Source organism: Monopterus albus, unplaced genomic scaffold (genome assembly GCF_001952655.1).
Source record: "Monopterus albus unplaced genomic scaffold, M_albus_1.0 scaffold60.1, whole genome shotgun sequence".
Lineage (NCBI taxonomy): Eukaryota > Metazoa > Chordata > Actinopteri > Synbranchiformes > Synbranchidae > Monopterus > Monopterus albus.
This window is the reverse complement of record NW_018127940.1, coordinates 2,550,667-2,574,972: the sequence shown is the minus strand read 5'-3', so window position 1 is coordinate 2,574,972 and position 24,306 is coordinate 2,550,667. Positions and strand designations below refer to the sequence as shown.

Genomic DNA, 24,306 nt, shown 5'->3' with positions numbered 1-24,306 from the left:
AAATCAAATCAAATCAAATCAAATCAAATCAAATCAAATCAAATCAAATCAAATCAAGACATGTTCATGCACTGGTGTTTGGTTTTACATCAGTAAATACTGAGGTGCACTACTGAAAGAAACTGTCGGATACTGTAGTAATGCACCCCCATAGTATAAATATTACCCCAGAATTTGATTAAATAAAACTGGGGGAAAAAATTACATTGCCTTGAGGATGTCTTCAGCAGCGCTGCTCCATGCAGCATCACATCACTTCCTCCCACCTAGAGACTCAGTTGCTGTTCACAGCCTCTCATCTTTGGGCTTTGGTTTCCAGATCACAAGAGACACATCTGAGATGAAAATAAGAAAACCCTCAACAATATTCTCCTCCTATATGTTGTCCTCTTATCTTCATGCACACTGAGCTGTGAGGCAAGAGAAGCAAGCCTGCTGATTCCTGAGTTTCTGCATGCACACAGGACTGTGAGTTGATGCTTAAGGGTTTCAGAGCAAAAGCAGAGCATCAAACACTGAGCCTGGTCTGCTTCCCTTGTTGGATGGAGTCAAGAGTGAGGCTTATGTAAGACAGCTGGGAGGACTGGAGGAAGTAAAGGGTGAAGTAGAGGTTAGCAGTTTTGGTAAGAAGATCACTGGACAAAGTAAGAGTGAAATAATGTTTTGCAGTATCTGAGCCTGCTGAAAGTCCCAATAAATCTAAGTAAAATGTATTTGTATAATTGTAATAATCTTCCAGTGTTGTTCTCTTGATTTTTAAGGTATTGAACATGTATATTTATCAAGATGTCAGACAGAGAAAAAAAAGAGTATAGACTGTCTAGAGTCTAGATTGAACTTAAACACAGACTTTAATATGAGCATTATTCTATAGCTGCGGTTTGGTGCATGAAATGTTGATAGGTTTCCATTATTTTGATAGTCTGGTTTAGTTCTTTTCTTGATATATCCTCAGTTTTAGTGGTATACTGCATCTGAAGAGACTCTGATGTTCTTCCCATGTCTACCTGCCTGTAAAAGCTCAGGATGTGCTCTATTTGATGCCATTTTACACTTTAAGATTTGATAAACATTTGCCTGTTGAATGTCTAGTGACTGAAAGCTTGTTTTCATTATTTCAGTGCTCCTTTTTCTAATAATCCCTCAGTTCAAACAGAGCTTGGAAAAACTGTGCCTAAACATGTGCCTAATGAATGGAGTTACTAAAACTTTAGCAATTTAAATCTCTAATTTCTTTTGAACTTCAAGGTCATGCTCAGGTGTTTTGAATGCTACTTGTATCCATTTTCTTTAATGTGGAATCACTGTATATTATGTATTTCTCAGCACTTATTCTGTTTTGTGTTTATTCTTGTAAAAATGGGCTCTCTTTATGTACCTATATAGAGTAACTACTCAAGTATCTTTCCATAGTATTTCACAAAAGAAAGCCATTAAACCACAAGGCACAAATAGAAAACACTAGACAGGGAGTGACTATAGAGTGTATGACAGGAAGGGTCAGATTTGTGTCCACACATAACAATGATGAGGTAGAAATGTAAGCTAAGCATATCCAAATGTATACTGTGCGCATCAGGTTTCATTAACTTTGAACTGTCATAAACTGTACTGGAGTCAGATTCCTTGTGTGTTCAACATTACCTACAGTTTTGTTCCTACTGAAAATCAGATTTAGACTTAAAAATTCATATATTTCTTATGTTCAGTTTGCACATGGATTTCCATTTCTACTTTTTAAAACATACTTTGTCAGACAACGGCACATTGTCTGCACTTCTACTTGCTGGTTCATAGATGAGCTATTTCTTTTATACTGGAGGTGGTGGAACAAAAGGTATTTAATTATGTGACACTTACTGTAACTGCTGTAGATATTGGTCATTATGCATAATAATTCCCTGCCTTCTTCAAGAAAGGCCCTAATGTCTCTCTCTCCAGACTGAAGTAGGTTAGAGTGGTATCAGAAACACTGTGACAGCAAAAGGTCAAATACAAAGCCTGGCTGAAAATTGCACTTGATTATGTAAATGGTGAATAGCTTTTTACAAAGTGAATTGCCTTTTAGTGGATACAGATTCAAAGGTACGGGACAAAAATAGATTGTTTTCACTGAATTTGGCAGAAATTTTGATGCAGTGTCGAGTTCTTTGTTGTTATCATTCTGTAATACACACAGCATACACACACAACAAACACACAGACACAGCTATAAAAATCACAGTCCACAAAGTCTCTTGCCAGCTATATACTCACTATCTATAAATAAAATCAGCCCTTATACCCCCAAGGGTCCTGCAGGGAATACAAAAACAGTCTGCAACTCACGGGAGAATTTGGTACAAACAGCGGAAACCTTCACCCTTCACTGAAAACACTGAGCTCGACTAAAAAAACACCTGTACAACAACGGAAAATCAATGAAGTTGCCTTAATAGGGACTACAAGAAGGATCAGCCAGTTATTAGAGACAGGGGAGTCTAAAACAATGTAATCAAACATGAGAGTGACTGTGATCAGTAAGGCACAAATTTATACTTTGCTGTTGGTTTGCTTTGTACATTACAAGAGAAAAGGGTGTTAGATCGGGGCAAATGCAACATTATCTCAGATAACAGGTTATGGTTGCATGAGTGTAACATTCCTCAAATCCAATAAAACACAGAACAGAGCTGCTAACTTTAGCATAAAATCTGATATAGCAGCACCCTGGACCAACTTCCACACAGTGTAGCATAGTATGAAAAGTTTCTGGACTTTGAAAGACAGCCATTAGTTTACTACTGTAGGTAGAATACTAGGTTGTAGCTTGAGGAGCAGACAAATGCATCCTTATTTTTCCCCATTCCTTTCATTTTTGCTCACATGCTCATGTATTTTTGGCTTTGTTGAGATTAAAAAAAAGAAACCACCACTGCAACTCTTTGTTTTTACTATAGTCCAGTAGACACTACTTCAACATGAGTACAAATCCAAAGATTAAAAGACATGTCATGCCTCATTACAGTCGCTAAGCTCTGACAGCACAATACATGAAATCCTTCTTGTCATGTTGTGTCTTTAGTCTGACTGGGAGATTTTCTCAAATACCCACTCCTTTTAAAACAAGTGTCTCAGCTACTGTGTGTGTGTGTGTGTGTGTGTGTGTGTGTGTGTGTGTGTGTGTGTGTGTGTGTGTGTGTGTGTGTGTGTGTGTGTGTGTGTGTGTGCTCCTCTGAGGCTGATTACTGTGAACATTTTCTCAACAAGCCCACTTTCAGGTGCTCTTAAAGATATGATACTTTGAACAACCTTTAATATCAGCTGCTGTACTATATGTCCAGGAGCTGATCACACACCGGCAGTGACTCAGTCTGGCTCAGGCTCAAAGGTAATAACCCCTGGGTGGCATTTACTTTAGGGACAGCCACTATTACACTGAGCTGTTGTTGGCTTTAAAAGGAAAAAAGGTTTGAGATATAGAACCTGCCTTACAGAATCTCAAAAGCTACATAAGTCTTTTAACATAAGAGGTGTGGTAAATTTTCAAATAAGGGTTATTTACAAAACAAATACAGCTCTTAGGTTTCAAGCTGTTTGCATCTAAATTGATATAATATGATTCACAACTCCTCAAAGAAAAACATATTTTTGGGATTTTACTGCTGCTGGGCTATTTAGTTTATAGGCAGGGTTTTTAAGTGCAGCAGGACTTTGAAGTGTCCCACAAAGAGCTTATAACAGGCAGATTCCTGGATGGGTTCTCTGCAGCAAACAGCCTATAGTATGTGGCATATAGACTCCCAGGTGTAGCCGACACAGAAGCAGGTCACTTTGATAAGCCATGCATATAAAATGCTCACAGTGGTTTCTGGCCTCTGTTAGGGAGGAATGCGGTACAAAAGGATGCTTTAAAGACCCACGTCTTTGTCAGCAGCTTTTGTATGGAGAGTTCTCAGTGAAGATACCTTTAGTCAATTTTATGCACAATTGCATCTGCTATGAAATCTGATATATATCAGCTTCTTTTTTACTACTTTGCAAATCCTCTCCCTTGCTCTCTGCAGCACCTTTGCCCTTCAGCTGTGGCTATTGTACTGCAGAGGGAAGCAGCTGTAGTCATGCAAGCAGGACATAATGAAAGGCTGTTTCTTTCTTTGCTTTTTTTTTTTCTTGCACTCAATTACAGCCCACCTAGAGCTTTGGTAGCCAGCCAAGACACCCCGCAGCACACCAGTAGTCCATCCAAATCCCGAATAACCACACCACCTCTCCCAGATGGGCTCCACTCCATCTGCATTGCCAGTGGTGCTTTGTACATTGTCAGCATCAGAGAAAATCTGAAGTATGATAAGGAAAGAACAACGCCAGAATGAGGCATGACCAGAGAAGACTAATGGGTGTGTGATAAGCTGTTATCATCATTCATAGCATTATTTCATCAGCAGTCTGTTCTAACATCAGAGGGGATGGGGTTGTCAAGCGGCTGTGTGATAGGAAAGCCACTGAGTGCAGGACTATAGTGATGATAATTTACTGTTCATCTGGGTAGTCGTTAATGGAGTATTTGGCTCCAGTGTTACAGATGCCATTATCCACAATTGTGGTTTGCATGCTATGATGAAATGATAAAAACGAGCACAGAGGGGTGCACCTACAATTATGAAGAGTTCAAATTCTGCTGGACTGTAGCCAGTTTAAGGGCTCGAGAGGAAGGCGAGAATAAGTAGCAAAGGTAAATGTGGTGCAAAAGAACATAACATCATGTGTTAATAATAAACCAGAACCTGCTGCAAGTGCTTCCACCATTCTGTACATTCATACACCCGTATCAAAAAGGGATCAGATGATTTTGTGCTAGCACAGAGTGTTTTCTACTCATTAAAAATGAAGGGAGTGGATAACAGGTGCAGGCAGGATTGGTACTGGATGGTCCGGAGCTGCCTGACTGTAGAGGTGTGCATTTTTAAGATAAGGATTTACCAGGCACAGACAGCGCAGGATAGGAGGGTGGAGTGCAGAGAAAATGAGAAAAGTATTAAACAAAAATCACATCATAAACACACGCCCCTTTCTGCGGTGGATACTGACAATAAACGACATCCTTCTGGGTGAACTTGCTATGCCCTAACCGCTGTTGAGCAAATAAATAAATAAAAATGTTTGAATTTACTGTTGGTTTGCCTTTGGTAGACACACCAGTTTGGGTGTACTATGAATTACATGCTACACCCTCCAGCCATTTAATTTCATACTAAAATTAAAACAGAATGTACTTTGTCTGGTGAGATGATCCCAGTTGACGTCCAACTGCCCCTATAATTTAGTCTTTAAATTGCTATGCACTGAATAAATTTTATTCAGTCCCTGTTTGTAAAAAAAAACAAAAACATTGTGCTTAAAAAGTGAGAGAACAGCAAGATGTAGTTTTATGATTAAACCTTGCTACTGCATATCTTAAATTTAATGCAGCCATTTTATGTGACTTTTTTGGGCTTTTGGATTTGCTTTTTATTATTTTCTCAAAGGAACTGACCAAGGATGTCAGCCGTTTGTTTAAAATAGAAACACTGCATTCAGTTGCTATAACTGCCCGCTCTGTTCTCCAATTTGTCCTTTGCCTGGATTTGTTGCATGTGGAATGAAATGTTGAGTGCTCCTGTCAGATTATAGGACTAAAGGGATTCTATTTTATTATTTGTTGACTGTAAATGTTAAATTTAATCACCTTGCCTTCCTGTGAAATAGACTGAATTGAAGTGTGGGAGCTATTTTTACTGGTTGCAAAAGAGCCTCTTATCCTGATTCTGCTTTTACATTTTGTAAGAGAATAAATATGGAATATACAGTATATGTTCTGCAGCTCATGCATTGCGTGTTGGGGATTGTGTGCATCTTTGTGTGTTTGTATAAATGGGAGAATAAAAGAGCTCATCCTTCATGTTGTGCAGCTTTGATTATTGCTTTGTAGTATTGGATTAATATTCAACATTCAGCTCTCAGTGGACTGTGTGAGTCAATAGCAATAGGTGCAATGTGAACGCATGTAAGTCACTGGCAGCTCTTTATACATCAACCAATGAATTCCCAGAGACTTGAACTGCTCCTTTTATAGTTCAGCTTTATTTAGCTCAAAGGCCAGTATGAAGCAACACCAATTAAATGTTCATTACATTCAATATTCAGCAGCTCTCATTAAAACCCATCAAGAAAATAATAGTTGGTTGCACAAATGGTTTTTCAGTTGAAAAAGTTTAGTTTTAATGATCTGAAAAAATCCTAATAGAGGATGTGTCCACCCATTCATCCACCCTGAAGCAGGACAAGAGAGGGAATAGAGTCATCAAACTCCCAGTGATGCATGCTTCATTTCAACACCATAACACAGACTGCTGTTGCTACGGCAGCAAGCTGAAATCAAAGCAGTTTCTATTGGCGATTCCCCAGGGGGAGGTTCACTGGTTCACTTCTCTGATGTTTCTCCTGTCATCATCATCATCGCCAGAGACACCACCACTCCTGCCCTTTAACGCACTCGCAAATGCACCAACACGCGTGCACGCAACAGCCACATTTAGGCTCTTGCTCAAGTATAGACATGTTCACACAAATGTACACACACGTTAGGAAAATTAACCCTGCGAGTAATGCATGAAAGAGATACAGTGTGCACAGTGTGTTACACAGTAGCTTTAATGTTAAATCAAGGAAAAATGGGAAAGCAGAGCAACAAAGCTTTAAGTGTTGAAGAACAGAAGATGATCCCACTTTGTCTGAACTGTTTATTTCTTGGGTTTCTGGATATATTATTGGTAAATGTTGGTGATGTTATTCACTCTTGGAAAGAGTTTTATTTTATTTATTTATATATTTTTTTGCATAGCCAACTGTGAAGTACTGAATTCGAAGTGAAGCTGCTGCTCTAACTCACATTTTTGAATCAGAGCTGCGTATTTAAAGAGTTATAATCTCACAATTATTCTAACAATCTTTCCATACCCACAAATCCATTACTTCTATATATACAGTTCCAGAGGACTTCTTTTTAAAGTAATCAGTCAAAGTACTCCGTCCTGGGGAGGGGCCAGCTACTAATTTTCATAAACATTCACATTTTCTTCAGAGATGCCCATGACCTGCGATTTAAGCAGGTGAATGAAAAATGGATTATTGAGAAATGTTCACCTTGTTCTCCTGAGAAAATACCGCATTGTTCTCATATAGATGCCCAAGCCACCTGCTCAGATTTCAAACCCATTAAGGACACCTATCACATGCTGCAGTAACCACCCTGGATCAATTAAAACCCAATTAATATGAGTAATATGGAAAATAATCCAGCTGCACTATTATCCAAATCCTGTTGGGATCATTTCAGAGCTGGAGGTAAAACTACTACTACACCTTCACAGGCACAGCCACTATATCATTAGGCATACCCTGCCAGTTTTAATCAATCCCTACAGCCCAGCTCTGTCTGCTCAGGAGGTGAGTATGCAAATCACCTAATCACCACCCTATCAAACATTAATTGCTTACAATTAACCAGGACCCCTTACACCAAAAGTGGGAAGAGTAGTACTCTGTATAGTCGGTGCTTTGGCTTTAAAGCTTGTTTTCTCTAGCTCTCCATAAATATGACTTTGGAAAAGCTGAATTTTCAGGAGGAAGTTTAAAAAGTGTTTGGCATGAGAATCTTTTCCATTTCCTCCAACTGTTCATATTTGAAATAATTCTTTAAGTGAACAAAATCAGGCCAGACGTGTACATGTAGGTGACGCTCTTAAAATAGATAACAGATCATATATTCCCCATTCCCACCTTGTTAAAGGCCTATTCTATAAATCTTTACACTGATTATTTCTGATTATTCTCTTGTTTGGGAAACTGTTCATTTAGCGCGCGCGCGCGTCTTTCCCCAATATGGGCTATGTTTCAACAACAACACCAACTTTGTGTACATTATGACGATAATAAAGTGCTCAACAACTGTTATTATTGTTTGTAAATGGCCGTGCGTGCCAGCAGCGCATCTTACCGCATTACCGCGCATTTCACAGCCACGGCGGACTTACGTCTCTGAAGCGATTCCAATGCTTTATCTTGCGGCTGTACTGTGAAATGGTGGACAGCCACTGCTCGTCTTCCATGAAATTCCCAGCTTTTTCCGCTTCTTTGGCGCTCTTCACATCGGTCTGAAAGGTAGACCCCGCGAGCATCACCAGCGGGACGAGAAGGCACGCGATATCCATAATTTCCACCATGGTAGCTGACAAAAACACCTCGCACACACCAGCTGACGGTCTTCCTCTTCTGGGAGGAGGAGGAGGATGCTGAGGATGGATTGAAACTACCAACTGATTAGCCTATAGTGTGCCCCTTCTGCTGGGAGAGAGAGGGGAGAGAGAGAGAGAGAGAGAGAGAGAGAGAGAGAGAGAGAGAGAGAGAGAGAGAGAGAGAGAGAGAGACGATGATAGTATTCAGGATGAGTCCTGGTGATGTGGGACACAATTTGGTATCTTTCAGTTTGTGAGTCACAGATTTATTTGCCTTTTCATGTTGAAGGCGGTGTGCTGCTGCACCCTCCGGTCTTCATTTGTTCAGGTGGAGCAGTCAGCATTTGTGTTGCAACTGCAGATTACTTCCATTATCTTATAATAACCTGGGGATTACTTTTAATCATTTTGTAATTGAAATGGGAGAAAATTACAGTGGTGAAAGAAATGCTCAGTAAAAATACCAATCCTGCAGTGTACAAACACTGGTACAAGTATAAGCTATGAACTAGAACGTTTCAAAAGTAGATAAGCATTAGCAGCACAATAAAATTTATTAACCAAAAGTAAAAGAACTCATTATGAAGAGTGTCCCATTTCAAATTATTATAGGATTATATGATGCATCAATGTATTTATCATGCACAGTAAATATTGCAGCTGGTAAACGAGGAGATAATCTTGAATAGTCTGAATCTAAAGCTGCTATACAAATATAGTGAAGTAGAACAGTCGCAAAAAATGGAATTACTTCAGCATAATGCACCTTAGTGTTGAACCTAAGTTTTCAAGTAAATGCACGTAGTAACTTTCAGAAACTGGAAAATTTCTGGAAAATGTCCATCATAATTTCTATGGTCAAATGTGATGCCATCAAATTGCTTGACCAGCAGCCCCAAATCTAAAAACTATTTGTTTTACCTTCACATAAAACAAAGAAAAGCAGCAAATCATCATCTGGAAAGCTGTGATTAGAGAAAGTTTATGTTTTTATGAATCAAACAATAAATCAGTTAAAGCATATACTGATTGCCTTTTCTAATGATCAGCCAATCAATTAATTAATTAATCGTAGGCTAGTAGATGCCACAATGGTAGTAAATGTTAATCAGCTTCACTCTGTATGTCAGTCACAGTACCTGCCCCTTTACTTTCCAATCTCTGCCTGGCACACCTGCCTCTCATTTCCTCGTTGCCCAGTCCTGACTCCCACGTCCTCCACACCCGATTTCACTTCCATACTCAGCTCCCCAGTACATATACAGGCCCGTGCTCTTTTGTCCTCTGCTAAATCATCCTTTGTGCTTTCAGCCCCAGGCTACCTTCCAATTTCCCTCATGTTTACATAAACTCAGCTTGTTTTTGGACTGCTCGCCTGGATTCATTTTTTTGTTTTTGATTTATTTGGACTTTTTCTACTTTGTTTTTGACCTCTGTTTGGTCTCTGATTACCCCTTTTATTCGTCTGTCTGGACTCAGAATAAGTCTAGTTTTGTTAAATCATGCCCAGTAAGCTTTTGCATCTCCCCCACCAGTCTGTATGATGTGTCTCCTTGTTGGCCAATTCTTACAAGTGTTCTGTCACTGTAATAGTTTGGTCTGCATGTTGTGCTGTGATCCGTATAGTTAATATTCATGAAAGTTTAATTTATCAACTTACTAGCTTTTTCCATATCCTCTATCTATAATGACATACATTAGATATCACTGGCAGTAGATACTGAGGGAAGTAAAGCCTGTTTGTGTGGGTAAATCTCAATTCCCTTATTTTATTGCTCCTTGATCCTTGAGGAGAGCATTGTATTTAGAATTGGCAGATCTACGGTGACCTCTGTTGGATAACACTGAAATATAATTCACCGCTTCATTTTTTTCCTGTGTTGTGAATAGATTTGGTGGAAAGACTGAGATACATTTACTCACCTACTAAGTATGATTTTCATAATGTCAATCTGCATAATAAGTAGGCTACTTTTGGTACTCTAATTATATTTTGATCTGAATACCTATGTACATTTCAGGCCTTTTTCACAGCAGACATTTCGACATAGCAGGAAAAGTACACATGTTACTAATAACATTATCTGTGGCTCTGTTCCTTTTAAGTGTCCCAGTAAAGAATGACAGTGATCTGGTGTGCCAGAGCCATGAACCGGGACACCTAAATGCACTGTAGAGATCATTAATGTTATTAATTACACCTATGTTATTTCGTTTGGCACATGCTAATATCAGTGAGCTGCATCCACACATATTTGAAAAGAACTGAACATTAATGACTTGCAAATGAGTTGTATTATCTTGTGATATGAACCTGTGGTCTGGAATAAAGTAAACCAATTGTTCATAACTTGCTCTCTTGCCCAAACATACTGGTAGAAAGTAAATAAATGCCAGCAGTTGGATTGCTGGCATAAATAAATGCCAGCAGTTGGATTGCTGCTGATCTCTGTTCTGCAGATGGCCCACAGATAATGACAATGTTTTCTGATACATTACCAGTAAATAGAGCATTCGCATTGTGCCACAGATATTGCATTGCTCTCTATCTCTTCCTGGTGCAGCCTCAGCTAGTCCCCAGAGAGACACTTTGAATGACAGCTTGTAATGCAGGATTAAGTGAAGCCATCTTTATTTAATCACTTCAGAGGAGGTTGTTCACATTGAACACAGTATAATGTAGAAACTGAGTTGTGATATAATCAGTAGCTGAGAGAAACAGAGCATGTCTCAATCCACATATATTGATACATTCAGCAAGTGTACTTATGTTCAGTGAGATTATCAAACTGAACAAGGGTCATATGAAGCAAAACGGGGGTGTGATTAACACGATGCATCCTTTAAGGGACTGATAAGGTGAAAACCTTGGAGCTGTAGCACTGGGGGGTCAGGACACAAGCCCGGTCATGAACCCAGAGACAGATGTGATGCGACACTCACAGAGGTGGGATCAAGAGAAAGAGTGGGGCAGAACATGACAGACCAACAATGTGCACCTCATTTATTTGAGCCGGTTAAAGAAAAAGTGTCTGAGTAATCCTAGATTCACATAGCCATAGGGGGTTTCAGGTAATCTTCTTATAAATGCTGGGAAAATCCACTCCCCTGTCAGTCATGTGAATGTGGTTTCCCAAGATCTGATACTTTGTGAAGCAAAGGGAGGGGATATAATTGTGATGATTGGAATGGCTGCAGGACGGAGACGTGTAAAGATCAAATGTTGCTTGTTAACAAAACCTGTACACATTAAGAGCAGATGCCTCAGACCGAAGATAATGCTCTGAACCCCCAAACCACTTGTGGAGTCAAAGTCAACTGTAAAATGTTGAGATTAGACACAAAGATATTTATCTATTAGATAAAGTATTTATTTAAAACTGAGCAATTCATTAAAGTTTAGTAAAAGTTACTTTCAAAAAAACAGTTTTGCGTTTCATGTGTAGCTGCCCACTTTGGTACAAAGATACTGAGCAAATCATTTAGATTGACAGTTATGTCAGCGTGAGCTAACATGATGTAAACTATAATATGCATTTAACATTAGTAGGGTCTGTAAATACGTAAATAATTTAAGATTCAAAGAAGAGTCACAACAACTCACAAGGTCTTCTTTAATTCAAAACCAACACAAAAAGCATAATAATATTGGCAGATGTGCTAAATAATGCACATGGCTCTAAAAGAACTCAGGGACCAGTCATGGTACTTATAAATAATGTTCTAGCTTATTCTGTGTTCATCATGTGGTCACAGTTCATCAGATATGCATTGACTTTTCTTACTCCTGCACATTTCACTCAGCAATGCAGCCTCCTGGCCTAATGAGATTCACTCAGTAATAAAGCCCATTCACATGGCATGGCGATACAAACTGGAAACTACAAATAATCTAATTTCTTTGGGTGTTTCATTGTAGCCAGTGAAAGGAAATAATACCTTTTACAAGAGGAAATAAATTTGTATTCTGTGACTCACATGACAAAAATTAATAAAAAAACCCACTAAGCCAGATTTAAATACAGATTTTAAGAACTCCAAATAATGTTCATGGAATCAAGTTGAATTTTATCTGGTCTGTGCCTTAGGGGGAAAAACTGCACTGCAACTACTTTACAGTTCTTATGCAGTCAGTTGACTAATGTTACTTAATTGTGGGCTCATTTTTACTGCGTGAAATAGGTATTAGGTTTTCTGTACTGGGAAGCCTTCTTTTGCAAGTAAATCTGTGTGACATGGCTGTTTCAGTTGGATTAAGCTCACCCCATGAAATAAAGTCATTGCTTTCCTGAATGTGCAAACACAAGAACCACACCAACTTTATTTCTAACTGAAAATCAGCATTTATCTTACATTCAAAGTACAGGCTAGTTGAAAATGGTGTGTAAAGTGTTAATGCTTTGATAAAGAAAATCATGTCTCAGCAAATTTGCCAAACATCCCAGTTTCTCCTGCCCCCTTTGAGATTGCAGGTCTGTTTCTGCTTCCTCCAGCAATAAATCAGAGCCTAAATGGAACGCTGTCCCAGCTCCAACTCCAGGTGATGCAGGCTGATGAAACCAGAGTCCTGCACTCAGAGCTAAACGCTTTCCAGATGAAAACTGGGCTCTGATGTCAGAAGAGTAAGAGGCTACATACTGTAATATTTACCTTTGATATGTAATAATACTTCTTCTTTTTTTGTTAGAATCATGTCGTTAAAGCAACCGAGACCACCTCAGTTTTCATGTCATAAAAAATGATTAAAACATCTAAGTTTGTTACTCTGTAACTCAACAAAACATTTCAGTTGTCTAAGATGGACCCTGCTTGTAACAGCATTATGTTTCTATAGAACTAGAACCTGGCAAACACAATGCATGCACCCTTTTCAACATATTCAAATTAATCTGGAGAAGAAGGTGATGCCTGAGCTAATTCAGGTGTAAATTTATTGCATTGTCCACTGAAGTGCTTCATAATTGCTTTGGTTATTTTTACTTCAATTACTGAAATAGTTCTTTGGAATGACAAATGGAGCAAAGGGTTTTCTATTTGAGTCACTGCACCTCAGATTAAAGCAAATTGTTCCAGAAAAAAAAAAATCCATTCCTAACCACCCATTTGCTAGGAGATTTATTATACATGAATTAAATAGCCTGAGGCTGGCTGGCCTAACAGCTCTCTCAGGTCTGTTTGAATTGTAAAACACAGTGGCTGTCACGGTTTATTTCACCATTTCCATTTGACTGTTTTTTCCATGACATAGCACAAATAATGTTTACCCCGACGAGTGTAGTTTAGAAGCTTACACTTTGTTAAATGATACATTTCCCATTTATATGCAAAATGCAGAGACACACAAAAGAGGCCAAAGAAACAAGCAAGCAAAAACTGTTTTGACCATTCAAGTGCACATTCACAAAGACTGTGTGTTCAGGGGCACCTTCATTCAAAACAAGTGCACTTTGGCCTAACAATTTTACATGCCAGCACACACACACACACACACACACACCACATATTGGCTGCAGCTTATACTATGTTGCCTGTATTTTAACACTGATGCATTAACGCCATCATCTGGAAAAGAAGTCTATTACACCATTTTGGATAAACCTGTATGACCCATATTCCATCATAACATAAAATATACAGTATATATACACTGACAGGTCAGTTTATTAGGTACACCTGAACAGTTGTATGCAGTTCAATGCAACACTACAGGTGTACCTAATGAAGTGGCATGTGAGTGTATATATAAATGTTCTATTTATATACTGTATATAAATCACTTTTAGCTCTTTTGCTTATTTAGCCTGGTGTTGAACTTTAGTGTGAAGCAATCTTTATTCATTTTCGGTACTTTTATACCCATATACTTTATTTACCCAATAGTCTTGTGTATTCTCATTAAATGCAGAGAAATAATTCAGCTCTAAGACAATAAGAATGAATCAAATCTGCTACTAATAATTTAGATCTTAGAAATTCAAGAGACACTTTAAACATGCTGACATAAATACCAAAGGAGGATTATCAAATCAAATCAAATCAAATTTTATTTGTATAGCGCCAAATCACAACAAAAGTCATCTCAGGACACTTTACAAAGTAAGGTCTAGACCTTACTGTTATCAATATTATTACATAGGGAAAACCCAACAAATCCCCCTTGAGCAAGCACTTGGCGACAGTGGGGAGGAAAAACTCCCTTTAACGGAAGAAACCTCCGACAGACCCCGGCTCTTGGTGGGCGGCCTTCTGCCTCGACCGGTTGGGGTGATTATGATGATGATGATGGTGATGATGATGATGTTAAATGTGATCTTGAGCAAGAGCATATAGAGGTCTCTGGGCTTCGTTGGGGGTGGGGCTGGTCTGCATGGGTGTCTAGCCTACGTGTTTGAAGTCAGACGTCAGAAGGGTTGTCTCTCAAGTTGAGACAAGTCAGTACTCCAGATCTTTGGAAATTGATTCTTTAATGACAATAAAAGTGCTGTGAAAATAATTAAAAGCATTTAAATGATTAAAATGGTCACACAAATAAAACTGCTACTGACAAGATAACCAACTTCTTATTTCTTAAACGTAGAATTCTGTGATAACATGTTATACAGTATAATCACATTTTATCATAACCTATCATTAAATTAAGATGCAGGGCATTGTTTGTGAGGATTGTAAACAGAAACTTTGTAAATATTTATATACTGAAAGGTACTTTGGCTCTATTACAGGGAGCCAATAAACATGGTCTGCTCTCACGTTCCCAATCACCGCCTACGTGCGTTACGTGCGGTGACTGGCTTGCAGGGTTGGGGGGTCTGTCCTTTGCGTCATCAAAGGGGCCAAAAACGTTACCAGGCAGGCTAGGACGTTGAAGACGTGAGCTAGAACCTCATTGGTTAAAAAATACAGTAGGCGGGGCGTTCGGGCATAGCTATTTAATGTCTGGTTCCATTGTCCGCAACTGTGTTTTCCAGCTGGACTGGCACGGTAGAGGGGTACTTTATTTTTACCATCGGATTCTTTTTTTGTATGCAAATATGTCTTTTTCGTGCAATCATTCTCTGGACGGCAGCTTTCCTCCATCTCCAGCGGAGGACAGGGCTTCAAAGCGGTTGTCCTGGAGCACTTTGCTACAGAGACTAGTGGAGCTGAAGGGGGTAAATCAGGGGGCCACAACGGAGCAGTGCTGCGGGAGCGAAACCGGTGAGTGTTTCCTGCCTTTGTCTGCGGGGGCCCTGTTGTCTTTTGTTTAGGCCTATATGGGCAAGAAAGTTTTATTTTATTTTATTTGCGTTTGGAAAAGAGAGTAAATAGTCACAGAAAGTGGAAAAAGTTCAGTGTGAACACTATACTACCAGACACAGCTTCTAACCACCAATCTCTTTTGTTTTAGGATCTGTGGCAGACATGTCCCTGTCAGAGTCAGACAGTGATTTCTTCTGTTATCCTCTGGAGGAGAGCTTAGCTACAGAAGTTGTACAAGCCATAACACAAAGTCTTCACAACGCATCTCACAACTTGGGCTGCTCCAGACTAATCTTGCCCGACTGTCTACTACACAGTATCAGCCAGGAGCTGCTCCACCTGGCTGCCTGTGAGCCTTGTGGACTCAGGGGAGCACTTATTGACCTGTGTGTAGACAGGGGGGGCCAGAACTCCCTATGCACTGTGGACGAAATAGTAGTGGATTCCAGCTTGGTCCCGACCTTCCATGTGACCCTGGTGCTGAGGCTTGAATGCAGTGGACTGTGGCCTAAGGTTCAGAAACTGTTCAAGGGTAGCACTTCCCCGCAGACATCTGCATCATCTCCAGGGCACCAAAACACTCTGAGGCTGAGTAGGAGCTTCAGGGCTATCAAGAGAAAACTGTACTCATCAGGGGAGCTGCTGATTGAGGAGTGCTCCTAATAGCTCCTCTCCCTGATAAGCTGAACTTCACACAGACTGTGAAAAAGAGACTGGTGGGCTAAGCACAGTATCTTAGGAGTCCAACATTCATGTCAAATGGCACTGACAGGATGGTCCCTAAGTAATACCTACCTGTCTCCATTGGTGTAGCCAGGATTTCCCCAGAAACAAGTCTCATAGCAGCTACTCACCTGGTCATGGGTCAGGTTCTTTCCTATGAATGTAAAGTCATGCACTCAAGAGAATGGCTGTTATCACTTGAAGCTTGATTTTGTAATGACTTATAGAACATTGAGAAATAAATTATTTTGATAAATTGTGTCCTTCTACTCATCAATAGCTATATAAATCCTATACAGTACATAGTAATCACAATTTTACAGTTTAAACATAAAAAACATACCATCTTAAAATAATATGAATCATTGTAAAATGTGCATTGTCAATCAAACCAATTTTGGCATATCATTGGTAGTTACACTTTTCAATATTTATTTTTGATTTTCCAAGAGCTTGTGTGAGCAGTCTGTTTATTTTTCAGCTGTGAGCAACTCCTCCATTTCCCCTGTGCATTACTCCGAGGGAGAGCGGTATCCATCAACAGCAGCGTCATTCCATTTTTTCACAGTTTCAGTTTGAGTACACTACATTTTCAAGTTCGACTCATTATAAAAGTATATACGAAAGTGTGCGCCTGTGTGTTTCAAAGTAAAATATGCAGCCATCAATCCTTGGACAGATTTAATTAAAAGAGGCTTTTATACAATTTTAGCATATTAATTTAATAAATATGGTTTACTTTTATTTGTGCAATCATTTTCAATACTTATGATCCAACAGGCTACAAGCAAATCCACTGAATAACATTCTAGTACATAATATTAACTTCAATAAAACCTGCACTGTTAAAAGTAAAATGAATATTTACAGTGGTAAGATCTATAAAAATTACGCACTTCCTTGTGAGTGGCTCAGACGTGTCTATGAGAAGGCCATGAGGTTTCTCAAAATGTATAAGGAAAACAAAAAAAACTGGGACAGTGAAAGCTATTCTTAGCAGCTTTGTTACCATTCAAACAGACAACTATGCTCATACTTCCCACTGTCATGCCCAGTGGACTCTCGCCATCCCAAAGACACTAGAATAAGAAAATGTCAGCAGTCAACTCAAAGCTTCTCGCAGTTGTACAGGAAGTCAATCTACAGCAAGTTGCAGAGAGGTTCCCTGATGAAGTCTGCTGCCCACTGCACATAAGGCATTTTTGATTCTCTTGGTTTACTGCAGAAATATGCTCCAATTTGAGTGGGCTCTGACCGATTTCTTCTAATTAGATTCAAGTACCAATGAACCTAAGGAAGACAAAAGAATCAATGATATTTATGTAGCAATCACTCTTCATAGGATACACTTTAGTAAACTCCTAAAAATGCACAGACAGCCAACAAGCTCCACACAAACCCATTCATAAGTCATTATCGCTTGTGTAATTCTCAGTATCAGTGAGGTCCCATTAAGACACACTTCCTGTAAATGTTTACCTTTTTTTTTCCAAACCATACATTTTAAAAGTGCATTTATCTTCCAGGCTGCCAAAGGCTTTTGTTTTTTTGCTGTGTGGTACAAAAAGCAAAAAGCAACTTGCAGAGACTTAAACCTCACAGTGACCCATCATTTGCCTTTACACCTTTTTAATCAGTCAAAGTTCTATGACTATATGTTAATGCAAGTGTGAGCAGGGCCTGGTTTAAAAATTGTTGCTGGTGCCGTAAAGTGCTTGAAAGAAACTGACACCTGAGACAACAGAGCTGACTCTCGAATATCAGGTGTCGGTCCCTGCTTGCAACTGCACTGCCATGCGTTGATAAGTTAAGCAGCCTGGAAGGTTGGAAATAAATTCAAAGACATATGGCAACTCTGGAAAACTGTGTGTGCGATATGTAGGGATAAAACACTGAAGTTGCTGCAGTTCACATACTGTATACGGTAATAATTATGCTGTAAATGTCACTGTGGTGCTTGTGGAGACTTACCCATGAGTGTAGAAGTGGTTTCTAGCCATCCAATATAACCTGAATCTCAGATAGTCTGGAACAGCTGGGCGTCCCCATTCTCTGTGCCCTTTGGTACAAGTCAGAATCCCCAAAGTAACGAGCACGATACAGTAAACCTTCCTCTGAAAGTACAAGAGGAGGATGTCAGTACGCTAGGTTTCAATCAACAAAATGACTAATAAAGACAATAATCTGCAGATTAATCAATGTTTAAAATAACTGTTAGGTGCAGCTGTACTGTATACTTACTCTGCTGCTTCTCCTTCCAACAGTTATTTCTGAGGTTGGAGATGTAATCTTCTTCTACACTTCTCTCAACAGTCTTCAGGTTATTCCCAGAATATTCTTCATTGAAACGGTCTCCAACATAGAATGGAACCTTCAGGTTTGATGTATGCCTTTTGTGAATATGTCCAGTTGACCTGATGCACATAAAATATAATGAATGGCTGAGATCAATGTGGAGACATTTTCACACAACATAAGAAAGCACTCTTAGTGTTTGAACCACTTACGGGTGGTAGCTAAGGCTGTAGGGAGGCTGGGTGACCATGATCTGGCTGAGAGCGGAAACAATAATGAGGATTAAGATGGGCATCAGCTGGACAAACAGGGCCAGACCTCCCTGTCCAGAGAGGAAAAACAAACATTTGATTACTGTTTATTACAGGTCATACAACACATCATACACATGTTGCTAAAGCATCACAGGACTTACATCTCTCTGTTGTTCTCGTCTTTCTTGCCTATTTTGATGTGCAAAGTGCATTCTTCCATTTCTGTAAACGTGTACATTACCTAGAAATAATTTAAGCAAAAGGCATATCATCATGTATCATCACTGACTAATTAAAGAATGAACACTGCTAAGGGCTAAGTAAAGCAAGTGTTCAAAAGACAGCACAAAAACTAGCCATGCTGGAGACACAAGGTCCAACTGTCAGCTTTGGTATTTAAACAGTCCCTTTTAGCAAATGCAATACATGGAGACAAAAGTGTGGTCTACAGCATAGCCATTATTTAAGGTAACACTCAGGTTAATCAAAACACATTAAAGAATATCGTTATCAAGTGGGGTACTCAGACATGGACCAGTATCCTGATTTACACTATATTCATTAGGCATCTACCTACTTGATGGAAAGCCTCCACCAAAGAACATGTTGAAGAGGTCCTCAGGTGAGATGTCTGCTTCAAAATCACGATGCTGTCTGTGTCTGCTTGGGTGTGATCTCTCCTCTCCATACTGATCATATTGTCGTCGTTTCTCAGCATTACTCAGTACAGCATAGGCGTTACCAATAGCTGAAAGACAGACACACATGCACACATGCGCGTGCACACACACAATCACAAATTAGCACTTAGTAATCTTACATTAACATGTCCTCCATGCTGGAGATTACTTATCATTTACCTTTAAATGCCTCTGTGGCTCCAGGTGCATGATTTTTATCTGGATGAAATTTCAGAGCCAGTTTTCTGTAAGCCTTTTTTAGATCCTCCTCAGAGGCAGTCTTTTCAACTCCCAGAATTTGGTAGTAATCTTTACAGCTCTTAATCCTGCATCAAAAGAAAGACATCCACCAGAGATGGTCAGCAGACTGCCAAAAAAAATAAAAAATAAAAATAAAAAAATACACCACTGGTAATGTGACATATACAGTAGAATTGTCCCCTAACACATTAAAAAAAGACATTCAAATACATCATCAAGCTAAAAGTAATAACAAAAACAAACAAATATATGCACTAACCATATACTAAATAAGAGACTGTAACATTCTGTGCAACTTTAAAGGGGATCAGACAATGGTCAATATTGGAGAACTACTGTGTCACAGAGAATGTCAGAAAAAAAATCTGGATGTATTTTTAATACTATAGCTTCATTTTGTCTGCTTGATTTAGCGATTTCCAAATACTATTATATCAGTAAAGGCATGTTGACACCATGTTGATTTTATAATTCTTTTTTTTTAAACCACTCAAAAAAAAAAAAACATAAACAATGTTGTCTGAAATGTATGCTCCTCTTTCAAGGCAGAACTTTCTGACTGCTCCAGCAGAGTAATATGAACAGTCAGTACTTCTACTTGCTTGATTATCCCATAACAATGTTTTCTCACATCGTCAACCCCTAGACTAGACGAAATACACTATAAAATGTATCTAAAATAAGGTCAAAGTGTCCACTTATTTCAGGGGTAACGAGTAAAGTATGTAGTGACAACTGATTCCCTGTCTCCCGTAGTAAAGTTTTTACTAATATATTAGAACAGATCCCAAGTGTACTAACTTTCTGACAGCTTCCAGCTGCTCTGCAGTGTATGACTTGGCTGAGTCTGTGGCCCTCTGTGCGGACGCCTCAGCCCCATCTCCCTGTCCGCGGTGCCTCATACTGGGTCCCTCTCCGTTCACAGGACTGCTATTTTGATCTGGAGGCTTTCCATTCTGCGCTAACGACTCCAGTAAATCTGCAAATAAAGTAGAGACATGTTATACAAAGCTGCCAACTACGTCTACGTTTCCCAAATTAATTAATTCGCTAGCATACTGAGCTAACTTAACGGTTAGCATCGTAGCGACTAGCAAGGATGTAAATGCTAACGGCAAACAAGTAAAGCACCAATTTAAGACAGTAGTAACCAAATATGAGAAACTACGGTTGGAGAGAAAAACTAGAAAAACCGGTGTCAGAAGGAGTAGCTGGAGTAACGTTAAGACAGTTATGCTAACAATAACGCTAGCTGATTGGGTTTCACAGCGAAGGCCCACAATTCCACATTAAATCACAGCCGAAATAGACGTTTATTCGACGTACTTTTGGCCTGATCTGTCGGAAACAAGCGCTGTGCTTTCTCCAAAAACTTCCTGGCTTTGTCCGGTTGGTTGTTGCTAACCGCATTTAGGGCTATTTTAATGCACCGCTCCGCTTCGTCCTTGTTTGAGTCCATCGCGACACAGCGGAAATGTTTACTTGCCCTGGGACGCACGGAGATGACGTCATGGGATTAGCTAGGCAGAAGTAGCTCGTGCATAAAACATTGCAGATGTACCTTCAGCACGTGCTTCATTAATACAGGTAACAGAAAATCAATTTTAAACACTGATAATTATAGTAATACAATTTTAAAAAATCTGCTCTAATCTTTGTGACAATTGAGGCACCCTTAGCCTCAACAGTTAACTACTTCCTCCAAAGTCAAAATGGCTTTGGCAGCTATAGGCAGAAGGTCAGTCCTTTTTGCCAAATGCAAAATTTACTCTTTGAGTAAACACTGTTTGTTATTTTCAACTAATGACACTATTATAGTCAAGCAGTGGAAACCACCATTAAAGAAAGGGTGGAGAAAAGGTCAAAAGGAACTTCCCAGAACTGATCACCAATCCTAGGAGGAAAGGTTGGCAGATGTGGTCACCCCTCTGTGGAGGCTCAGTTATGATGAGCAACTTGAGCTCAAGCAAAAGCATCAGCAAAGGATACTGGCTCAGCTCTCTGGACATCTTTCAGGTGACTTCCAGTCACAGTCCTCTTCATCTTTCAGAGATAAAATAAGCTTCCCTGTACTGCCCATTCTGCCATCGCCAGTTAGGAATGGCTACCGCAACAAGTCTACATTTGCTGTCAACAGAGGAGTGGATGGAAATCCAAAGACAGTTGGATATTATGTTGGAACAGGCAAAGAGGGAAAAATCATCTGCGTCAATGGAGACCATCTGCTCAACATGCCATAGAAGCACAAACTGGTAGCCAGATGCTACCAGGACTTCATCCGCCTCTCTTCTCTGGAGCCCTGCCTGCTGTTCCACACTGGAGGTCACTGGAGAGAGGTCACAGTGAGGACTAACACAGAGGGTCACACTATGGCTATAGTGTACTTTCATCCACAGACGCTCACTTGGGAAGAGATAGCAGTTCATAAGGCTGACCTGGTGGATTACTTCACACAGGGTCCTGGATCAGTCTGCCAGCTGGATTCACTGTTCTTCCAGGAGAGCACCATGACTCGGTGCACTCATGAAGAGTCCCCCTTCCAACTCCTGCATGGTCAGCCACACTTGTATGAGGAGGTAATATACACTGTCAGCAGCAAACATGAAAACATTCCAGCACTGAAACTTACTAATCTTTTATCCAAATACAACAGACCATGCTGACGTGCTTGTTTTGATAATTAATTACTGGTGCATTTTTGTCTTAATACAAATTAACTTGCATAATAAGTTGATGTTTTTACACTTGCCAGTCTCACTCAGTTTGTTCTAAGATAGCAACACTGTTATTTTCTTTGTAATTTGATAGTTGCATTAAGTGGCATAATCCTAAAATTTGTCAGTTATCAGCAGTAAAAAAAATACTGCAACAATATGACATTGAATTGATATGCACATGTATATTTGTACATCTTAAATCCAGGGCTTTGAAGTGAGGTGTGTATGGTCACACCCACACTAACGAAGTGGAAAAGAGGCTTTTATGATGATAATGGACAAAGAAGAACAGAATTCATGTATGCCTACATGATATTCCCGTTGTCATCCATAGGTGCTGGGCTTCAAGTTCCACATCTCTGCTGATGCCTTTTTCCAGGTGAATCAGGCAGCTGCAGAGGTGCTCTATGGCACAGTGAGGCAACTCTGTGTCCCAAACCCTGAAGAAGGCGGAAGAAGAGCAAAAGTTGGTGGTACTCTTCTAGATGTGTGCTGTGGCACAGGCGCCATCGGCATTATTATTTCTCCCAGAGTGGACAGAATTATTGGTATAGAGCTCACAGAACAGGCAGTGGAAGATGCTAGATACAATGCAGCTGTCAACAACATACTGAACTGTGAGTTTATCCCTGGGAAGGCAGAGGAGGTGCTTCCTGGCCTTATGTCTCAGTTGAGCTCCGCAGGTGGAGGCCTGACAGCTGTGGTAAACCCCGCACGAGCCGGCCTACACCACAAAGTGGTCCGAGCTTTACGAAACCAAACTGCTATTCGTAGGCTGATCTATGTTTCCTGTAAACCAGATGGAGAGGCCATGAGGAACTTTGTGGAGCTTTGTTGTCCACCTGACTCACAGAAGAAACTCACAGGAGAGGCATTTACTCCAGCTCTAGCTGTACCTGTGGATAGTGATTTGACACCCGAGGCTCCGATACATGCGCGGTAGTTCATAAAGCAATTGTTTCGAACTACTGTGCCGAGGCGTTTTTTTCGGCCACGTGACTAGTGACGTTTGAATCACTTGAGTGACGGTTCGCCGGACATCATGTGAATCAGCTGATTGCTTCGGTCTGTCATGTGAATCACTTTGGATCAAGTATGTTCAGAGATAGGATATCCCTATTTAGTGACATTCATTTGAATCTGTCTTTGGAGAGTAGGTTGTTTTTTTGCTTTGAGAGTTAGTGGTGTTGAAGCAGATTGTGTATTTAGTGGACAATCACTGTAGATAGAGAAATAGATCAATAGATAGCTAGATAGTAAGTTACACAGAGAAATAGATAAAGTAGTAACATAGTTAAATAACACTACATATAGTTACATAAATAATCCTAAATAACATTAGATATAGATAAGATATATTGCATATATAGTTACCCAAACCCCCTCCTTGAACCGCCACCTTATTGTGGTGGAGGGGTTTGAGTACTCAAGTGATCCTAGGAGCTATGTTGTTGGGGACTATATGCCCCTGGTAGGGTTTCCCAAGGCAAACTGATCGATTTAGTGGGATATAAGACTGCAGTGTTTATGTATAAAGCCAGGAACAATTTATTACCTGGGGGAATTCAAAAACTATTTAATGAAAGAGAAGGGGGATACAATTTAAGGGGTCAGTTAAACTTAAAAATTCATGCTATACGTACAACCAAAAAAAGATTTTGTATTTCCATAAGTGGGGTAAAACTATGGAATAATTTAAGTGTGGACATAAAAAATAGTAATAGAATTGACGAGTTTAAACATAAATATAAAGGTATGTGTCAATCAAGATATATGCAAGAACAGGCTCAATGATTAATTACATGGACAATTGTGGGTGTGGTGTATGAATGTTAACACTTTGTAATAATTCTTTAGTATATTACTTGTGTGGTGTAGAAGA

The 24,306-nt window shown here is 39.6% G+C and overlaps 4 protein-coding genes across 7 annotated transcripts in view; 2 read left to right on the top strand and 2 right to left on the bottom strand.

Moving 5' to 3' along the window:
• spock2 (SPARC (osteonectin), cwcv and kazal like domains proteoglycan 2) overlaps positions 1–8,369 on the bottom strand; it is a 29,226-nt gene extending 20,857 nt beyond the window's left edge. For 2 of the 3 annotated variants that reach the window (XM_020603240.1, XM_020603241.1), the window contains exon 1: positions 8,055–8,368. In XM_020603240.1, coding sequence (XP_020458896.1) covers positions 8,055–8,243 — 189 coding nt within the window. In that variant the 5' untranslated portion in view covers positions 8,244–8,368. Of the gene's footprint in view, positions 1–8,054 lie in introns of all 3 variants that reach the window. The other variant, XM_020603239.1, reaches the window with a different exon arrangement.
• A 6,116-nt stretch (positions 8,370–14,485) lies between these two features.
• Positions 14,486–16,793, top strand: LOC109961935 (DNA damage-inducible transcript 4 protein-like). Its single transcript, XM_020603172.1, has 2 exons — positions 14,486–15,452; positions 15,643–16,793. Exons 1-2 carry the CDS (start codon positions 15,188–15,190, stop codon positions 16,155–16,157), a joined length of 780 nt encoding a protein of 259 aa, XP_020458828.1. The 5' UTR covers positions 14,486–15,187; the 3' UTR covers positions 16,158–16,793.
• Positions 16,794–16,885: 92 nt separating this feature from the next.
• On the bottom strand, positions 16,886–21,249 carry dnajb12a (DnaJ heat shock protein family (Hsp40) member B12a). 2 transcript variants are annotated; one of them, XM_020603168.1, is made up of 9 exons: positions 21,034–21,249; positions 20,509–20,686; positions 19,627–19,772; positions 19,344–19,514; positions 18,928–19,007; positions 18,725–18,834; positions 18,459–18,631; positions 18,189–18,331; positions 16,886–17,507 (listed from the first exon to the last, which is right to left on the bottom strand). In XM_020603168.1, the coding sequence occupies exons 1-8, from the start codon at positions 21,164–21,166 to the stop codon at positions 18,210–18,212; spliced, it is 1,113 nt and encodes a 370-aa protein (XP_020458824.1). In that variant the 5' UTR covers positions 21,167–21,249; the 3' UTR covers positions 16,886–17,507; positions 18,189–18,209. The 2 variants fall into 2 exon arrangements, with proteins under 2 accessions (XP_020458824.1, XP_020458825.1); XM_020603169.1 differs by lacking the exon at positions 16,886–17,507 and adding an exon at positions 17,950–18,033.
• A 149-nt stretch (positions 21,250–21,398) lies between these two features.
• Positions 21,399–24,306, top strand: part of trmt2b (tRNA methyltransferase 2 homolog B) — a 28,841-nt gene continuing 25,933 nt past the window's right edge. The window contains exons 1-2 of the mRNA XM_020603170.1: positions 21,399–22,283; positions 22,759–23,320. Of these exons, the coding sequence (XP_020458826.1) occupies positions 22,077–22,283; positions 22,759–23,320 (769 nt within the window). The 5' untranslated portion in view covers positions 21,399–22,076. The remainder of the gene's footprint in view (positions 22,284–22,758; positions 23,321–24,306) is intronic.